The sequence below is a fragment of the Hemiscyllium ocellatum genome, chromosome 10, assembly GCF_020745735.1.
Source record: "Hemiscyllium ocellatum isolate sHemOce1 chromosome 10, sHemOce1.pat.X.cur, whole genome shotgun sequence".
Taxonomy (NCBI): domain Eukaryota; kingdom Metazoa; phylum Chordata; class Chondrichthyes; order Orectolobiformes; family Hemiscylliidae; genus Hemiscyllium; species Hemiscyllium ocellatum.
In genome coordinates, this window is record NC_083410.1 from 96,164,477 (window position 1) to 96,182,760 (window position 18,284).

The 18,284-nt window shown below is 50.8% G+C and overlaps 1 protein-coding gene across 5 annotated transcripts in view; it reads right to left on the reverse strand.

The window, feature by feature from the left end:
* Positions 1 to 18,284, reverse strand: part of LOC132819864 (nesprin-1-like) — a 339,003-nt gene that overhangs the window by 47,308 nt on the left and 273,411 nt on the right. For all 5 annotated transcript variants that reach the window (XM_060831771.1, XM_060831770.1, XM_060831772.1 and 2 more), the window contains 5 exons: positions 9,420 to 9,582; positions 7,974 to 8,161; positions 6,674 to 6,824; positions 4,151 to 4,333; positions 1,922 to 2,059 (listed from right to left, as the gene is read on the reverse strand). In XM_060831771.1, coding sequence (XP_060687754.1) covers positions 1,922 to 2,059; positions 4,151 to 4,333; positions 6,674 to 6,824; positions 7,974 to 8,161; positions 9,420 to 9,582 — 823 coding nt within the window. The remainder of the gene's footprint in view (positions 1 to 1,921; positions 2,060 to 4,150; positions 4,334 to 6,673; positions 6,825 to 7,973; positions 8,162 to 9,419; positions 9,583 to 18,284) is intronic.

Here is an 18,284-nt window from a genome sequence, read left to right on the forward strand (position 1 = left end):
AGATGCCTTTCTGCTACAAATGCTGGAGACGTTTCTCCATTCGATAACTCGGAGCAAGGACACCTCAAGGTGGAAGTGTCCTCCCTTCCCCTCCCTGGAGCTGCGGCAAGCTGCAGATTCCTCTGAGCTGGAAGGTCTCCCATCCCACCCTCCAACTTCGAGAGTGTGACTGCCGTCGTTAATCAGATGCAGCCCTCGTCTCATTGGGCAATCTGGGGGGAATCACCGTCAGGTGACTACTCCTCACAACGCAGGGGTGTGATCCCACCTGACCCTGATGTCAGGATCCAGACCCAATGGGCAAAAATCCTGTTCCATCCTCTCCCCTCAGTTACACAGCCTAGGCTGGAGTTTATAAAGTGGTTTATTTCACTGTCTAATACTTACATCTGCACCACACTGGAGACAAAGCAATGTTTCTTCCTCTTGCTAGAAACTAGGCCAGAGTGATGCAGTGAACCAGTGAAGGTTACCTCAGAGTACAATGGGATCTTGAACAGCTGGACCAATGGGTTGGGGAATGGCAGATGAAGTTTCGTATAGGTCAATGTGAGGTGCTGCATTTTAGGAAAGCAAACCAGAGCAGGACTTATACACCTAATGGTAAAGTCCTAGGGAGCGTTGCTGAACAAAGAGACCTTGGAGTGCAGGTTCACAGCTCCTTGAAACTGGAGTCGCAGTTAGATGGGATTGTGAAGAAGGCGTTTGGTATGCTTTCCTTTATTGGTCAGAGTATTGAGTACAGGAGTAGGGAGGTCATGTTGCAGCTGTACAGGACATTGGCTAGGCCACTTTTGGAATACTGCGTGCAATTCTGGTCTTTTTGCTGTAGAAAAGATGTTGTGAAATTTGAAAGGGTTCAGAAAAGATTTACAAGGATGTTGCCGGTGTCAGAAGATTTGAGCGGGAGAGGCTGAACAGGCTGGGGCTGTTTTCTCTGGAGCATCGGAGGCTGAGGGGTGACCTTATAGAGGTTTACAAAATTATGAGAGGCATGGATAGGGTGTAGGGCCAAGGTCTTTTCCTCAGGATAGGCAAGTCCCAAACTAGAGGGCGTAGGTTGAAGGAGAGAGGGGAAAGATTTAAAAGAAGCCGAAGGGACAACTTTTTCATGCAGAGGATGGTGTGTGTATGGAATGAGCTGCCAGAGGAAGTGGTGGAGGCTGGTACAATTACAACATTTAAAAGGCATCTGGATGGGTATATGAATAGGAAGGGTTTGGAGGGATATGGGCCAAATGCTGGCAAATGGGATGAGATTAATTTAGAATATCTGATTGGTATGGACGAATTGGACCGAAGGATCTGTTTCCGTGCTGTGCATCTCTATGACTCTATGACAATTAATATCAAACCAAATTACTGCTAACAACACTCATTACTGACACATCACTGAGAGAGAAAGTCCTCACTGATATTCTCACTTCCTCTAAATTAAGGCATCGCCTCAGAGATTTTGGAGGTCATTAAACTCAGGAACACGTCAAACAAACAAATATAGACCGATTTTAAAAATAAACCCTCCAGCCAGCATCCCAGCATAAAACAAGAAAGAGTAAGGTTTGGTCAATATATTCAACATTAAACTGAGGTAAGGATTAAGATTTTTGAATGCGACATCGAAGTTGGATCTATTTGCCATGCTGTTGGGCCGATGCAAAGATTTTGGGAAAAGACAAGTGTAGCTTTCAAAAAATAAAGCTGGAGATTTTAAAACTCAAAGCGGCCTGACTGCCTTCCTTTCTTACAAAGCTGGCTGAGACATTTGCAACTGGAGTGGTTTTGTACTGCAGGCACAGGGTTGATCATAGAAGTCCTATCCCTTGATACAAATGGAGTGAGGAAAAGAAATCCTGTCGAGAGGCCAATAATGAGACATTGCCCTTCGGTCTGAATGCCACCCCTCAGTCCTTGCACCTACCTTCAATTGTTTGATTTTGGCCTGAACGTCACATTCAGAGAAGTGCTCAATGTTGGTCAGCTGCAGGTCCATCTCCGTCAACCAGACCAAGATACTCTCACGCGTCGTTTCAAACTCCTCTCGTTGACCAATAAAGTGCTGTTCAAAAAGGAGAAATAAAACAAAGGAGCTTCTAAATCACACTCATGAGAAACTCCTGTCTCGGTAACAGGCTCCTTGACTTCATCCAAACCCCACTGTTCTTGACAGTTTCTGTGACACAAGCCTGGAGTCTAACTGCACAAGATGCTCTCTGCCTCTTCTCCCTTTACCTCAACCTCGATCATCACCAGGGTTTACCCTCTCCACCTTCTGTCTGTTCCTTTCAGGTCTACTCAACTGCTGCAGAGTCCGAAGCAATGGTTTTTGTCCTTTATTCGAAGGGAATGGAATATAGAAACGGGGAGGTCCTGTTGAAACTATACAGTCAGTTCTGCTATAACATGGTAGCTCCATTCTGTTGCAATCCCGTATTATAAGAAAAGAGTATAACAGCAGCACCATCTAAACTAATGAGGCTAGAATCACATTATAACCAATACATGCTTTAAAAGTTTGTGCTTTAGAAACAGTGTCCCCATTTCGTCAATCGCGTTGTAGCATATTTGTGTTTACAAAACATGCGTTATAGCAGTACAACCTGTAGGAGGCACTAGTTTGACCACACCTAGAATACCCTGAATAGTTTTCAGCCCCTGATTTAAGGAGAGATATATTGGCAGCGGAGGCAGTCCAGAGAAGGGCTGGTCGCAATATGGAAGGATTTTATGGGGAGAGGTTAAATAGATTGAACCGCATTGGAGTTTAGAAGGAGGGGGGAAAACCTTATTATTAAAATAGACAAGATTCTTAGGGAACTTGAAAAGGGAGATGTTGTTTCCCCTTGTGAGAGTGTCAAAGACCAGACAGCACAATCTCAAGGGTCAGGGTTCACCCAGTTAGGACAGACATGGGGTGGAATTTTGTCTCTCGGAGGTTAACGAAACTGTGGAATTTTTTGTTACCCACAGTGGACTGTTGAGGCTGGGTCATTACGTATAGTCAAGGCTGCGTCAGACATATTCTTCTGGGAATCGAGGGCTATGGGGAATAGGCAGGAAAGTGGAGTTGAGGATTATCAGATCAGCCATGATCTCATTGAATGGGGGAGCAGACTCAAGGGGCTGAATGGCCTACTTCTGTTCCTACTGCAAATGGTCTTCATCAAGTTTATAGTATGGAGCCAGGTCCTCTTGGAATAAGTGACTGACGCCGATGCTTATGCATCATGCAACCCACAAACTATCGATGTATCTATCTGCAGATTCTTCCTCACGTCTTTAGGTTAAATGCATCCAATCTATTTGCCTTCAACCAGTGCAAGAGGTTGTGTCGATCTGTGAGAATTAGTTGGGTTATCCCGATTAGATAGTTCCATTGCCTACTGATAATGCTTCATTATTTACATACTTTAATAAAGCCAAGGTGGGAAAGAAAATAAGGGACAGCAACACTCCTTACAGACAGAGCTAAAGGAAAAAATGATAGCAGCCAAACAAAGTAAGGCATCAATCAAAAAAAACACCAGATGTTATAAAAATATACTGCACCTCTGTCACAACTGCCTCCATATTGTTTTCAAAATTCTCCAAAATCTACCATTTGTTTCTTACCATCTCCTTAAAGCTCGGTGTCCATCTTTCACTTCCTGCTGCTCTACAAAGTGCTGTGTGATGTTTTCTTTCCTCCTCAGTTTTCCCTCATCTTTAATGAATGTTACAAGCCCTGCTCCAATGGTCCTAATGCTTGAAGAGGTCCAGGCGTTTTGTTTTTTTTAAGAAAGGAAATCAAACCGAAGCAATTAAAATTGTCCACAGTGCTTCAGGTTTTGCGCTCATCATGAAATATGAAAAAAAAACTTTAATTTATTCAATGAAGGTGAAACCCTATTTAGTGATGAGGAGCTAAACTCTTCAAAACTCTGCTAAAGCAAGGGAATTCACTCCCGAAACCTCCCCACCTTCCAGGTTCTCCTTAAATCCTATTCCATTGCCCAAGCTTTTGGACATGCTGCCCTAACATCTCGTCATTTGTTTCTCGTCTGATAAGTGCTCCTCTGAAGCACCTTAGGACGCTTCATAATACAACAGTACATTGTACAATAGGACAGGGAATGTTAATCAGGGAGTCGCCTATACAGTCCGCCCTTACTTTCAGTCTCCTGAGGATAGCAGTGACTCTTCTTTGCAGATTGTCCCAGCGCTGGTTCCCCTCGTGGACCATGTCTTTGAGTCTACTGCCGGAATCCGTACGGTTTTCACGAGCCAAGCGCCGATACTGCTTGTTAATCAGCTCTAGCTGGGTGAGGCTCTCATGGACCTGACGCTGAAACGCCTGAGGGACGAAGCAGAAAGGACGACACTCGCTCGCGATGTGCAAGGACACAACTTTGCAAACAAAGATCCAAAATGCAAAATGAATCCCCTATCGGACCTGAAACTGAGTACGAGTTGCAGCAAGCCCGGTTCCCCCTCTGCTCACTGACCTACATTAGCTCCCTGTCAAGCAACTGCACTGATTCTGAAATGCAGAGCCCTGTTTTCAAATCCCCCCCTCAATGGCCTCATGCCCTCCACACCCCTGCAGATGTTTTCAATCAACCTGCTCAGATATATTACAACACGTGTCTGGAGCAAGAGAGAGTTGGACCCAGGCTTTCTGGTCCAGAGGTACCAGTGCATCACGACAGCACCGCTCCCCTCCCGAGCTTTCTCTACAATCTCTCCCAAACCCACACATGCCCAGTGTCTAAGATCCCCTGGTTTTGGTCTCTTACATTCTCCAGATTTTAATTGTTCCAACATTGGTGGCTGTGCCTTCAGCAGCCTCATCAAAATTTCCTCCCCTCCCTTCATGTTCCTCCTCTAAGGCTTTGCTTAAGGCCAACCTCTTTGGCTAAGGCTTTGGTCACTTGGCCCAATATGTCCTGATGTGACCCTTCTAGTTTGCTTTATAATCCTGTGTGGGCTGTTTCGTTGTGGTAAAGGTCAAGTAGCTCAGCTGGATGGAAGGTTAGGTTGTGACGACAACAGCATGGGTTCAATTCTTCCCCTGGTTGAGGGTACCGAGAAGGACTCTCCTTCTCAAGCTCTTGGGCAGTGTTACTGAACAAAGAGACCTTGGGTTGCGGGTTCACAGTTTCTTGAAAGTGGAGTCGCAGGTAGACAGGGTGGTGAAGATGATGTTTGGTATGCTTGCCTTCATTGGTCAGAACATTGAATATAGGAGTTGGGAAGTCATGTTGCAGCTCTACAAGACATTGGGGAGGCAACATCTGGAATACTGCGTACAATTCTGGCCTCCCTGTTACAGGAAGGATGTTGTGAAAGTTCACCTCGTTTATTTGGAAGTACTAGCTTTCAAAACGCTGCTCCTTCATCAGGACCAGTCCACAACCACCTGATGAAGGAGCAGCGCTCCGAAAGCTAGTGCTTCCAAATAAATCAGTTGGACTATAACTTGGCTTTGTGTGATGTTTAACGCTGTGAAACTTCAAAGGGTTCAGAAAAGATTTACAACGATGTTGCCAAGACTGGAGGGTTTGAACTATAGGGAGAGCTGAGGCTGTTTTCCCTGGAATGTCGGAGGCGCTCCAGGGAAATCATGAGGGGTATGGATGAGGTAATTTCCTCCCCTCATGGTCCTTTCCTAGGGTAGGGGAGTTCAAAGCTAGAGGGCATAGGTTTAGAGTGAGAGGGGAAAGATTTAAAAGGGACCGAAGGGGCAACTTCTTCACACAGAGGGTGGTGTGTGTATGGAGTGAGCTACCAGAGGAAGTGGTGGAGGCTGGTACAATTACAGCATTTAAAAAGGCATCTGGATGGCGGGTATATGAACGGGAAGGGTTTAGAGGGATATGGGCCAAATGCTGGCAAACTGGACTGGATTAATTTAGGATATCTGGTCAGCAGGGACAAGTTGGACCGAAGGGTCTATTTCCATGCTGTATATCTTTATGTCTCTGCTCTCATCTGAGGCCCGACAACCCACAGATTAAACCCAACACCAGCAACGGTTGTTCTCCAATGAGACTGTGGGAGGTTCCTTCGAAACACTGTTGTCATCTCTTATGGGGCTGCATTTGAGGGAGATATGGACAGATCTTGGCATTTGCATGACAGTATAAAACAGATTTTAGTGATTTTGAGGCTGGTTTGACATCTCTGCCAATTTTTACTGACTGTCAAAATGACTTGCTGGTTTGGGGGGTGGTGGGAGTTAACACATATGTCATCTTCAGGGAAAGTGAGGTTGCAGAATAATTTCACAAGAACGAGGTGAAGTCTGAAATCCACCACCATTTCAGAGATTTTCAAATTAACCTGTTCAGAGATCTTACTGGACAGCTCTGGAGCCGATGGGACTGGAACTCCAGCCCCATGGCACAGAGGCAGGGACACTACCACGGTGCCACATGAACCCTCCACCACTATTTCAAAGTTTGACCTTTTACTAAATCCAATACAAGCTCCAATGTCCACATTTCTAACTCACACGGGAAGTACCCACTCCTGCCAGCCCCATTCCACCACCGCCCCCTCCCTCCCCATTGGCAGCAGAGTGTAACTACAGCGTGAGCAGTTCCCATTAAAATTGTGGACATCGCAATTACTAATTCATGGTGAAGTGCTGGGGGGGAGGGGGGGATTGAACATTTTAAGTGGGCATCCGCACCTCGAATTTCTTCAGCTCCTCTTTGGCGACTGTGTATAACACTCCTGAGGAATTAGGCATTGCTGCTGTCCGTTCTGAGGTTTCAAGCCAGTCTTCAAAGCGAGAATAATCGTCCAGAAACTTCTGCCACAACCGCCAGGTCTCCTCAATCCTGAGAGGACAAAAGTGGGGAGGGGTGAGGGGGATGTTCGTGACGCAGTGAAATTGAGATGAGGCAGAGTGGGAGGACCCTACGTCAAGGCATGAACAACAGTAAGTAGCAACCAGTGGGGCTGAACGGCCTGTTGCCATGCAGCAGGGTATGAATAGTTAGGTGCGTGTTTTTGACCAGCGCAGACTCAATGGGCTGAAGGGTCTTTTTTTCTGCTCTACCCCTCGATGTCTCATTTATGAAATGGCAATTGGAAGACATCCAATGAGCTCAGATTCCCTGAAGCAGAATGTCTGGGCTGTCAGGAGTGCACCACGACGGTCGGGTCGGAGGGCAAAACACCAAAGCCCCAGAGGAGGGTTTCAGCAGCAGAGGGGTCGAGGCAGGGTTGGGAAGGTCCTCTATGAAGAGGTGGAATTATACCAAACAAATACCGAGGATGCTGGAGAAACACAGCAGGTCTGGCAGCCTCTGTGGAGAGAGAAACATGTTTAACAGCTCGAGTCCAATATGACTCGTCTTCGGTCTTACATAACGGGGAGAAAGCTCAGATCAGGGTCCAATGCACACCGTGCAGGCAATACTACCAGCCCCTCCAACCTCTCAGTTCTCCAATGCTGCTCTCCTGTTGGCACGGTTGCTCAGTGGTTAGCACGGCTACTTGACAGTGCCAAGGTCCCGGGTTCGATTCCAGCCTCGGGCGACTGTCTGTGTGGAGTCTGCACATTCTCCCCGTGTCTGCGTGGGTTTCCTCTGGGTGCTCTGGTTTCCTCCCACAGTCCAAAGATGTGCAGGTTAGGTGGATTGACCATGCTAAGTTGCCCATAGTACCCAGGGCTGTGCAGGTTAGGTGGATTGGCCATGCTAAATTGCCCATAGCACCCAGGGATGTGCAGGTTAGGGTGAGTTGGCCATTCTAAAGTGTCATAGTACCCAGAGATGGGCAGTTTAGCTGGACTAGCCATTCTAAATTGCCCACAGTACCCAGGATTATGTGCAGGTTAGGTGGGTTAACCATGGGAAATGCAGGGACAGTGGTGGGATACTCTTTGGTGGGTTGGTGTGGACCCGATGGGCTGAATGACCCGCTCCCACACTGTCGGGGCTGTGTGTCTGTTTTGACAAGCGGCTGGGAACTGCAGCTCTTACTTGAGTCTCCTCTCCATGGACATGGCGCAGATATTCCTCCACCTGCGGTCCAGGTTCCGGGTGGCCTGCTGGATCGAGTCGCACTCCGTTTCCGTGGCACAGGCATCGCAATCGTGCAGCAGCACCTCGCACAGGTTCAGGACAGAGGCCACACCCGTACTGTGCTTCTCAATGTCTCGCTGCAACTCCTGCAGATACAAGGGTCCCGGGGATTAAAAGGAAAGCACCACTTCCCTGACACTGGGCAAACCTGTGGCCCTTCCTTTCTCAAGTGTTGGACAATCCAACCTTGCTTCATCCCTACAGACTGTGGGAGGGGCTGGACACGCACATGAGGGAATGTGCACAAGGGACAGCGTGGGAGAGAGAGAGAAAACACAAGCTGGCGAACACGGGTGAGAGAATGAACACGACTCAGAGAGCGAATGCACGAGAGAGGACATGCACAGGACAGTGAACGTGTGAGAGGGTAAATGCGAGAGGCAATGTGAGAGAGAGTGAATGAGCGAGAGTGTGAATATGAGAGGAACAAAGGAGAAAGTGAGGACTGCAGATGCTGGAGTTCAGAGTCGGGAATGTGGTGCTGGAAAAGCACAGCAGGTCAGGCAGCATCCGAGGAGCAGGAGAGTCGACGTTTCGGGCAGGAGCCCTTTATCCTGATTCTCCTGCTGTTCGGATGCTGCATGACAGCAACAAAGTGAGTGAGTGAGTGAGTGAACGAGAGTGAGAGAGTGAGCAAGAGTGAGAGAGTGAGAGAGAGTGAGAGTGAGTGAGCGAGAGAGAGGGAGCGCGCGCAAGAGTGTGTGTGCAAGGAAGAGAATGCGAAACAGAATTAATATGAGATAGAACACAACAGAGAGAGAGCACAAGACAGCGAGAGAGAATGCATGAGAGTGAAATTGAGTGAGAATGCGTGAGACAGTGAACACAAGAATAAAACAGAGAAATGTGCAATGTGAATGTGAGAGAGAAACTGAAAATGAGAGAGAGAAAGGAAATTAGAAAATGAAACAGGGAGGAGAGGGAGAAAGAAAAAGAAAAAGAAAGGGGCTAGAGAAGGCAATTTAAAACACTGCACTGGGGCCCACTCTGCAACACAACGCACTGCACTGGGGCCCACTCTGCAACACAACGCACTGCACTGGGGCCCACTCTGCAACACAACGCACTGCACTGGGGCCCACTCTGCAACTGATGAGGGAAGAGAGGGAGGAGAAAGACCAACTCCAACACAAAGTGCTTTGAAGCCAATGAAGTGTACTCCCTGAAAAGCCGCTCCTCTGACAGGACAGCACTCCCTCAGTGTTACACGCCATGCTGAGGTCTCCATTGTGGGGATTGAACCCCTCACCCTTTGAACTCAGAGTTACCACAGAGCCCCAGTTGAGTTCCCGACCTCTGGTGCAAATGGCCGGGGCAGCAAACAGCGGGGGGGGGGTCGCTTACCTGTTGCTCTGCGAGCTTATGCTGTATTTCCTGGGAATCGCAGGAGTCATAGACGATGGGTTTGGAGAGCTCCGTTTCAATCTGGGCAAGCCATGATCGCAGGCTGCTCATGTTCTTGTCCAGTTGCTGGACAGCAACCAGCGTCTCCTTCAGCTTCTTCACTCTGAAAGAGAGGGCCAGAGACGGTCAGTGAAACCCAAACTCCAGGGCACAGCAGGGTGGGGTGGGGTAGGGCAAAGGGGGCAGAGAAGGGGAGGGGAGGGTATGGCGGAGCATGGCGGGGCCTAGGGTAAGGTAGGGCAGCCTCTTTGGGATGGAGCTTTGGCCTTGAGTGGACTGCAGTATTCAAGAGGCACTGTATGTTATTGGGAGAGAAATAGTTTTTGCATGTTTGTGGGGAGATCAGAACAAGGTGATGATGTTCCTTGAAGAGCTAGTGCGGAGGCAATGGGGTGAACGGCCTCTTTCTGTGCCTGAACAGTTCTGTGATTCTCTAAAGTACAGTTTTACCCTGGCACAGAGACAGGTGAAGTTATGAGAAGGACCTCATCAAATGATCCGGCACCGACCCGTGTTGAAACGGATGCGGACTGTGCCTGGATGAGTTATTCAGCCGGGACGTTCTGGGGATAAGAGTTCAAATCCCTCTTCGGCAGCGGGTGGAATTCAAACTGTGGAATGGAAAGCAAGGGAACACGGTTTCTACAAAACCCCACCTGGTTCATTAATGTCCATCAGGGAAGGAAATCTGACACCAATCCTGCCCTGGCCTACATCTGACTCCACATCCATAGCACCGTCCACTTAACCCCAACACGCCCCACCCAACCACACCAACCCCCCAACACAGTCTCAGCTGATTACAGAAAGCCAGTTAGATCAAGGGTAGCTAATGATGGACAAGAAATTATAGATGTCTCAGTGATGTCCACAGCCTAGGGAAAGAGATATTTGTTTAAAACATTGCACTGGGGACCACACTGCAACACAACACACTGCACTGGGGAACACACTGCAAAACACTGCACTGGGGACCACACTGCAACACACTGCACTGGGGACCACACTGCAACACAACACACTGTACTGGGAACCACACTGCAAAACACTGCACTGGGGGCCACACTGCAATGCACTGCACTGGAGACCATTCTGTAACAAAAAATACTGCACTGGGGATCACACTGCAACACAACACACTGGGGGCCACACAGCACCACACTGCACTGGGGACCACTCTGCAACACAATGCACTGCACTGGGGACCATTCTGCAACACAACGCACTGCACTGAGGACCACACTGCAACACGATGCACTGCACTGGGGACCACACTGCAACACGATGCACTGCACTGGGGACCACACTGCAACACGATGCACTGCACTGGGGACCACACTGCAACACACTGCACTTGAGACCATAAAGCAACACAACGCACTGCATTGGGGACCACACTGCAACACAACACACTGTACTGGGAACCATTCTGCAACACAACACACTGCACTGGGGCCCACACTGCAACATACCGCACTGCACTTGGGCCCACACTGCAATACACTGCACTGGGGATCACACTGCAACACAACACACTGCACTGGGGACAACACTTCAACACAACACGCTGCACTGTGTACCAAGCTGCAACACAATATACTGCACTGGGGACCACACTGCAACACACCGCACTGTACTGGGGCCCACACTGGAAAACACCGCACTGCACTGGGGACCACACTGCAACACAATGCACTGGGGACCACACTGCAACACAACGCACTGCACTGGGGACCATTCTGCAACACAACACACTGCACTGGGGCCCACACTGCAACATACCGCACTGCACTTGGGCCCACACTGCAATACACTGCACTTGGGACCACACTGCAACACAACACACTGCACTGGGGACCACACTGCAACACAACATACTGCACTGGGGACCACACTGCAACACAACACACTGCACTGGGGACCACACTGCAACACAACGCATTGCACTGGGGACCACACTGCAACACAACGCACTGCACTGGGGACCATTCTGCAACACAACACACTGCACTGGGGCCCACACTGCAACATACCGCACTGCACTGGGGCCCACACTGCAATACACTGCACTGGGGACCACACTGCAACACAACGCACTGGGGGCCACACAGCACCACACTGCACTGGGGACCACTCTGCAACACAATGCACTGCACTGGGGACCATTCTGCAACACAACGCACTGCACTGGGGACCACACTGCAACACGATGCACTGCACTGGGGACCACACTGCAACACGATGCACTGCACTGGGGACCACACTGCAACACGATGCACTGCACTGGGGACCACACTGCAACACAACGCACTGCACTGGGGACCACACTGCAACACACTGCACTTGAGACCATAAAGCAACACAACGCACTGCATTGGGGACCACACTGCAACACAACACACTGTACTGGGAACCATTCTGCAACACAACACACTGCACTGGGGCCCACACTGCAACATACCGCACTGCACTTGGGCCCACACTGCAATACACTGCACTGGGGATCACACTGCAACACAACACACTGCACTGGGGACAACACTTCAACACAACACGCTGCACTGTGTACCAAGCTGCAACACAATATACTGCACTGGGGACCACACTGCAACACACCGCACTGTACTGGGGCCCACACTGGAAAACACCGCACTGCACTGGGGACCACACTGCAACACAATGCACTGGGGACCACACTGCAACACACTGCACTGGGGACCACACTGCAACACAACGCACTGCACTGGGGACCATTCTGCAACACAACACACTGCACTGGGGCCCACACTGCAACATACCGCACTGCACTTGGGCCCACACTGCAATACACTGCACTTGGGACCACACTGCAACACAACACACTGCACTGGGGACCACACTGCAACACAACATACTGCACTGGGGACCACACTGCAACACAACACACTGCACTGGGGACCACACTGCAACACAACGCATTGCACTGGGGACCACACAGCAACACAACGCACTGCACTGGGGACCATTCTGCAACACAACACACTGCACTGGGGCCCACACTGCAACATACCGCACTGCACTGGGGCCCACACTGCAATACACTGCACTGGGGACCACACTGCAACACAACGCACTGCACTGGGGACCACACTGCAACACAACACACTGCACTGGGGACCACATTGCAACACACTGCACAGGGGACCACACTACAACACAACACACTGTACTGGGAACCATTCTGCAACACAACACACTGCACTGGGGATCACACTGCAACACAACGCACTGCACTGTGTACCAAGCTGCAACACAATATACTGCACTGGGAACCACACTGCAACATACCGCACTGTACTGGGGCCCACACTGGAAAACACCGCACTGCACTGGGGACCACACTGCACTGGGGACCACACTGCAACACACCGCACTGCACTGGCGACCACACTGCAACACAACGCACTGCACTGGGGACCACACTGCAACACAACGCACTGCACTGGGGACCACACTGCAATACAACACACTGCACTGGGGACCACACTGCAATACAACACACTGCACTGGGGACCGCATTGCAACACACTGCACTGGGGACCACACTACAACACAACACACTGTACTGGGGACCACACTACAACACAACACACTGTACTGGGAACCATTCTGCAACAAAACACACTGCACTGGGGCCCACACTGCAACACAACACACTGCACTGGGGCCCACACTGCAACATACCGCACTGCACTTGGGCCCACACTGCAATACACTGCACTGGGGATCACACTGCAACACAACACACTGCACTGGGGACAACACTTCAACACAACACGCTGCACTGTGTACCAAGCTGCAACACAATATACTGCACTGGGGACCACACTGCAACACACCGCACTGTACTGGGGCACACACTGGAAAACACCGCACTGCACTGGGGACCACACTGCAACACAATGCACTGGGGACCATACTGCAACACACTGCACTGGGGACCACACTGCAACACAACGCACTGCACTGGGGACCATTCTGCAACACAACACACTGCACTGGGGCCCACACTGCAACATACCGCACTGCACTGGGGACCACACTGCAATACACTGCACTGGGGACCACACTGCAACACAACACACTGCACTACAACACACTGCACTGGGGACCACACTGCAACACAATGCACTGCACTGGGGACCACATTGCAACACACTGCACTGGGGACCACACTACAACACAACACACTGTACTGGGGACAACACTTCAACACAACACGCTGCACTGTGTACCAAGCTGCAACACAATATACTGCACTGGGGACCACACTGCAACACACCGCACTACACTGGGGACCACACTGCAACACAACGCACTGCACTGGGGACCATTCTGCAATACACTGCACTGGGGACCACACTGCTACACACTGCACTGGGGACCACACTGCAACACACTGCACTGGGGACCACACTGCAACACAACACACTGCACTGGGGACCACACTGCAACACAACACGCTGCACTGTGTACCAAGCTGCAACACAATATACTGCAGTGGGGACCACACTGCAACACACCGCACTGTACTGGGGCCCACACTGGAAAACACCGCACTGCACTGGCGACCACATTGCAACACACTGTACTGGGAACGACACTGCAACACAACGCACTGCACTGGGGACCACACTGCAACACAACACACTGCACTACAACACACTGCACTGGGGACCACATTGCAACACACTGCACTGGGGACCACACTGCAACACAACGCACTGCACTGGGGTCCACACTGCAACACAACACACTGCACTACAACACACTGCACTGGGGACCACACTACAACACAACACACTGCACTGTGTACCAAGCTGCAACACAATATACTGCACTGGGAACCACACTGCAACATACCGCACTGTACTGGGGCCCACACTGGAAAACACCGCACTGCACTGGGGACCACACTGCACTGGGGACCACACTGCAACACACCGCACTGCACTGGCGACCACACTGCAACACAATGCACTGGGGACCACACTGCAACACACTGCACTGGGGACCACACTGCAACACAACGCACTGCACTGGGGACCACACTGCAACACAACGCACTGCACTGGGGACCACACTGCAACACAACACACTGCACTGGGGACCACACTGCAACACAACACATTGCACTGGGGACCACACTGCAATACAACACACTGCACTGGGGACCACACTGCAACACACTGCACTGGGGACCACACTACAACACAACACACTGTACTGGGAACCATTCTGCAACAAAACACACTGCACTGGGGCCCACACTGCAACATACCGCACTGCACTTGGGCCCACACTGCAATACACTGCACTGGGGATCACACTGCAACACACCGCACTGCACTGGGGACCACACTGCAACACAATGCACTGTACTGGGGACCACACTGCAACACAATGCACTGTACTGGGGACCACACTGCAACACACTGCACTGCACTGGGGACCACACTGCAACACACTGCACTGCACTGGGGACCACACTGCAACACACTGCACTGCACTGGGGACCACACTGCACCACACTGCACTACACTGCACTGCACTGGGGACCACACTGCAACACACTGCACTGGGGACCACACTGCAACACACTGCACTGGGGACCACACTGCAACACAAAACACTGCACTGGGAACCGTTCTGCAACACAACACACTGCACTGGGGACCACACTGCAATACACTTCACCGGGATCCAAACTGCAACACAACACACTGCACTGGGGATCACACTGCAACACAACACACTGCACCCCACTGGGGAGTACACTGCAACACAACGCACTGGGGAGCACACTGCAACACAACACACTGGGGACCACACTGCAACGCAACACACTGCACTGGGGAAAACACTGCAACACAACGCACTACACTGGGGACCACACTGCAACACAACACACTGCACCCCACTGGGGACCACACTGCAATACAACGCACTGGGGCCCACACTGCAACACAACACACTGCACTGGGGACCACAATGTATCACACTGCACTGGGGACCACACTGCAACACAACACACTGCACTGGGGACCACACTGCAACACACTGCACTGGAGACCACACTGCACTGGGAACCACACTGCAAGACAACACACTGCACTGGGCACCATACTGCAAGACAACACACTGCACTGGGAACCACACTGCAACACACCGCACTGCACTGGGGCCCCCACAGTGCAAAACACCGCACTGGGAAACACACTGTAACACACTGCATTGGGGACAACTGGGCACCACACTGCAATGGAATGTACCTCACTGGGGACTACACTGCAATGCACTGCACTGGGGGCCACACTGCAATGCACTGCACTGGGGACCACACTGCAACAGGGACCACACTGCAACACAACACACTGCACTGGGAACCACTCTGCAGCGCACTGCACTGGGGACCACACTGCAACACAACACACTGCACTGGGGACCACAATGTATCACACTGCACCACAACACACTGCACTGTTGACCACACTGCAATACAACACACTGCACTGGGGACCACACTGCAACACAACACACTGCACTGGGGACCACACTGCAACACAACACACTGCACTGGGGACCACACTGCAACACAACACACTACACTGGGGACCACACTGCAATGGTGTCCACACTGCAACGCACTGCACTGGGAACTTCACTGCAACAAAACACACTGCACTGGGGACCACACTGCACTGGGGCCCCCACAGTGCAAAACACGCACTGGGAAACACACTGTAACACACTGCAATGGGGACAACGGGGGACCACACTGCAATGGAATGTACCTCACTGGGGACTTCACTGCAACGCACTGCACTGGGGGCCACACTGCAATAGGGACCACACTGCAACACAACACACTGCGCCAGGGTCCACACTGCAACACAACACACTGCACTGGGAACCACTCTGCAGCACACTGCACTGCGGACCACACTGCAACACACTGCACTGGGAACTTCACTGCAACACGACATACTGCACTGGGAACCACACTGCACTGGGGTCCAAACTGAAACCCACTGCGCTGGGGACCACAGTGGAACACAAAACACTGCACTGGGGACCACACTGCAACACAACACACTGCACTGGGAACCACTCTGCAGCGCACTGCACTGGGGACCACACTGCAACACAACACACTGGGGACCACACTGCAACACACTGCACTGGGAACTTCACTGCAACAAAACACACTGCACTGGGGACCACACTGCAACACGACATACTGCACTGGGAACCACACTGCAACACAACAGACTGCACTGGGAACCACACTGCACTGGGGACCACACTGCAATACATTGCACTAGGGACCACACTCCAACACAACGCACTCCACTGAGGACCACACTGCAACACAACACACTGCACTGGGATCCAAACTGAAACACACTGCACTAGGGACCACACTGCAACACAACGCACTGCACTGGGGACCACACTGCAACACAACGCACTGCACTGGGAACCACACTGCAATACATTGCACTAGGGACCACACTGCAACACAACACACTGCACTGGGGACTACACTGCAACACAACGCACTGCACTGGGGACCACACTGCAACACAACGCACTGCACTGGGGACCACACTGCAACACAACACACTGCACTGGGGACCACACTGAAACACACCGCAATGCACTGGGAAACATGTTATAATGCATCAGTGAGAACAGCGTTCTGTGACTTACACTACAGTGCCGCAACGCTGCAGAGAACAACCATCTCTTTGAAACTTCACATTGCAAATCACTGGCATTGGGCACCCGCTACAGTAATCAGAGCAACTGAGAGGTCTGCCAGGGAAGATTACAATAGAACTCACTACTGCTTAAAAGCAAGCACGGGAAGAAACCTATCCATTCCACATCCAAGGCAGAATGTGCCCATACCTGATATCCGCTGAAGATTGGCTGTGCTGTGAGATTCCTACGCTCAACTAGTCTTACTTCATCAAGTGGGGGAGGGCAGTGGTTAAGAAACAGCTCAGGGAAGCATCAGACTCTCACACCCGGCAATCACCAGCTTCACACTTCAAAGCTCGAACTCGGAGCTGTAGTCCATATGGCATCGAGGGAGACACGAGAGTCTTTTAACGCTTTGTGTAGTGTCCAGTTTTTACACCAGCTGACCGTCCAAGTTGAGACAAGCAAGTCACTTCACGTGAACAAGTTAAACCACACATGCAACTCATCATGAGGCCCCATGTAAAAGGTTCCAGTCAGGGGATGGGAGTTGGTTGCACATTTGAGCGCCTCAGCTTTCTAAGATAGAAATTCAGTGTGAGGGAGATTAAACCGATCCACATTGGAAAGGAGGAAACCATCTGCCCTTTCCCCTGAGGACTGCTTTTCAGACTCTCAGATTGAAATAAGCCATGCTGCTCCAATCGCCAGAGAGATAAAGTAAAAGAGGAAATGAGAGGCAAAGGGCGATGGAGGAATAGAGAGAGAGAGAGAGAGAGAGAGAGAAGAGAAGAGAAAGAGAGAGGGAGAAGAGAAAGAGGAGAGAGAAGAGAAAGAAGAGAGAGAGAGAGAGAGAGAGAGAAAGAAAGAGAGAAGAGAAGAGAAAGAGAGAGAGAAGAGAAAGAGGAGAGAGAAGAGAAAGGAGAGAGAGAGAGAGAGAGGAGAGAGAAGAGAGAGAGAGTGCATTTCATGCCTGCAGGAAAAATGAACAATTACATGATGATTAAATAGGTCAAGCCAGTTACTTCAGACAGGGCTTATGGGGATAGCACTCGCAAT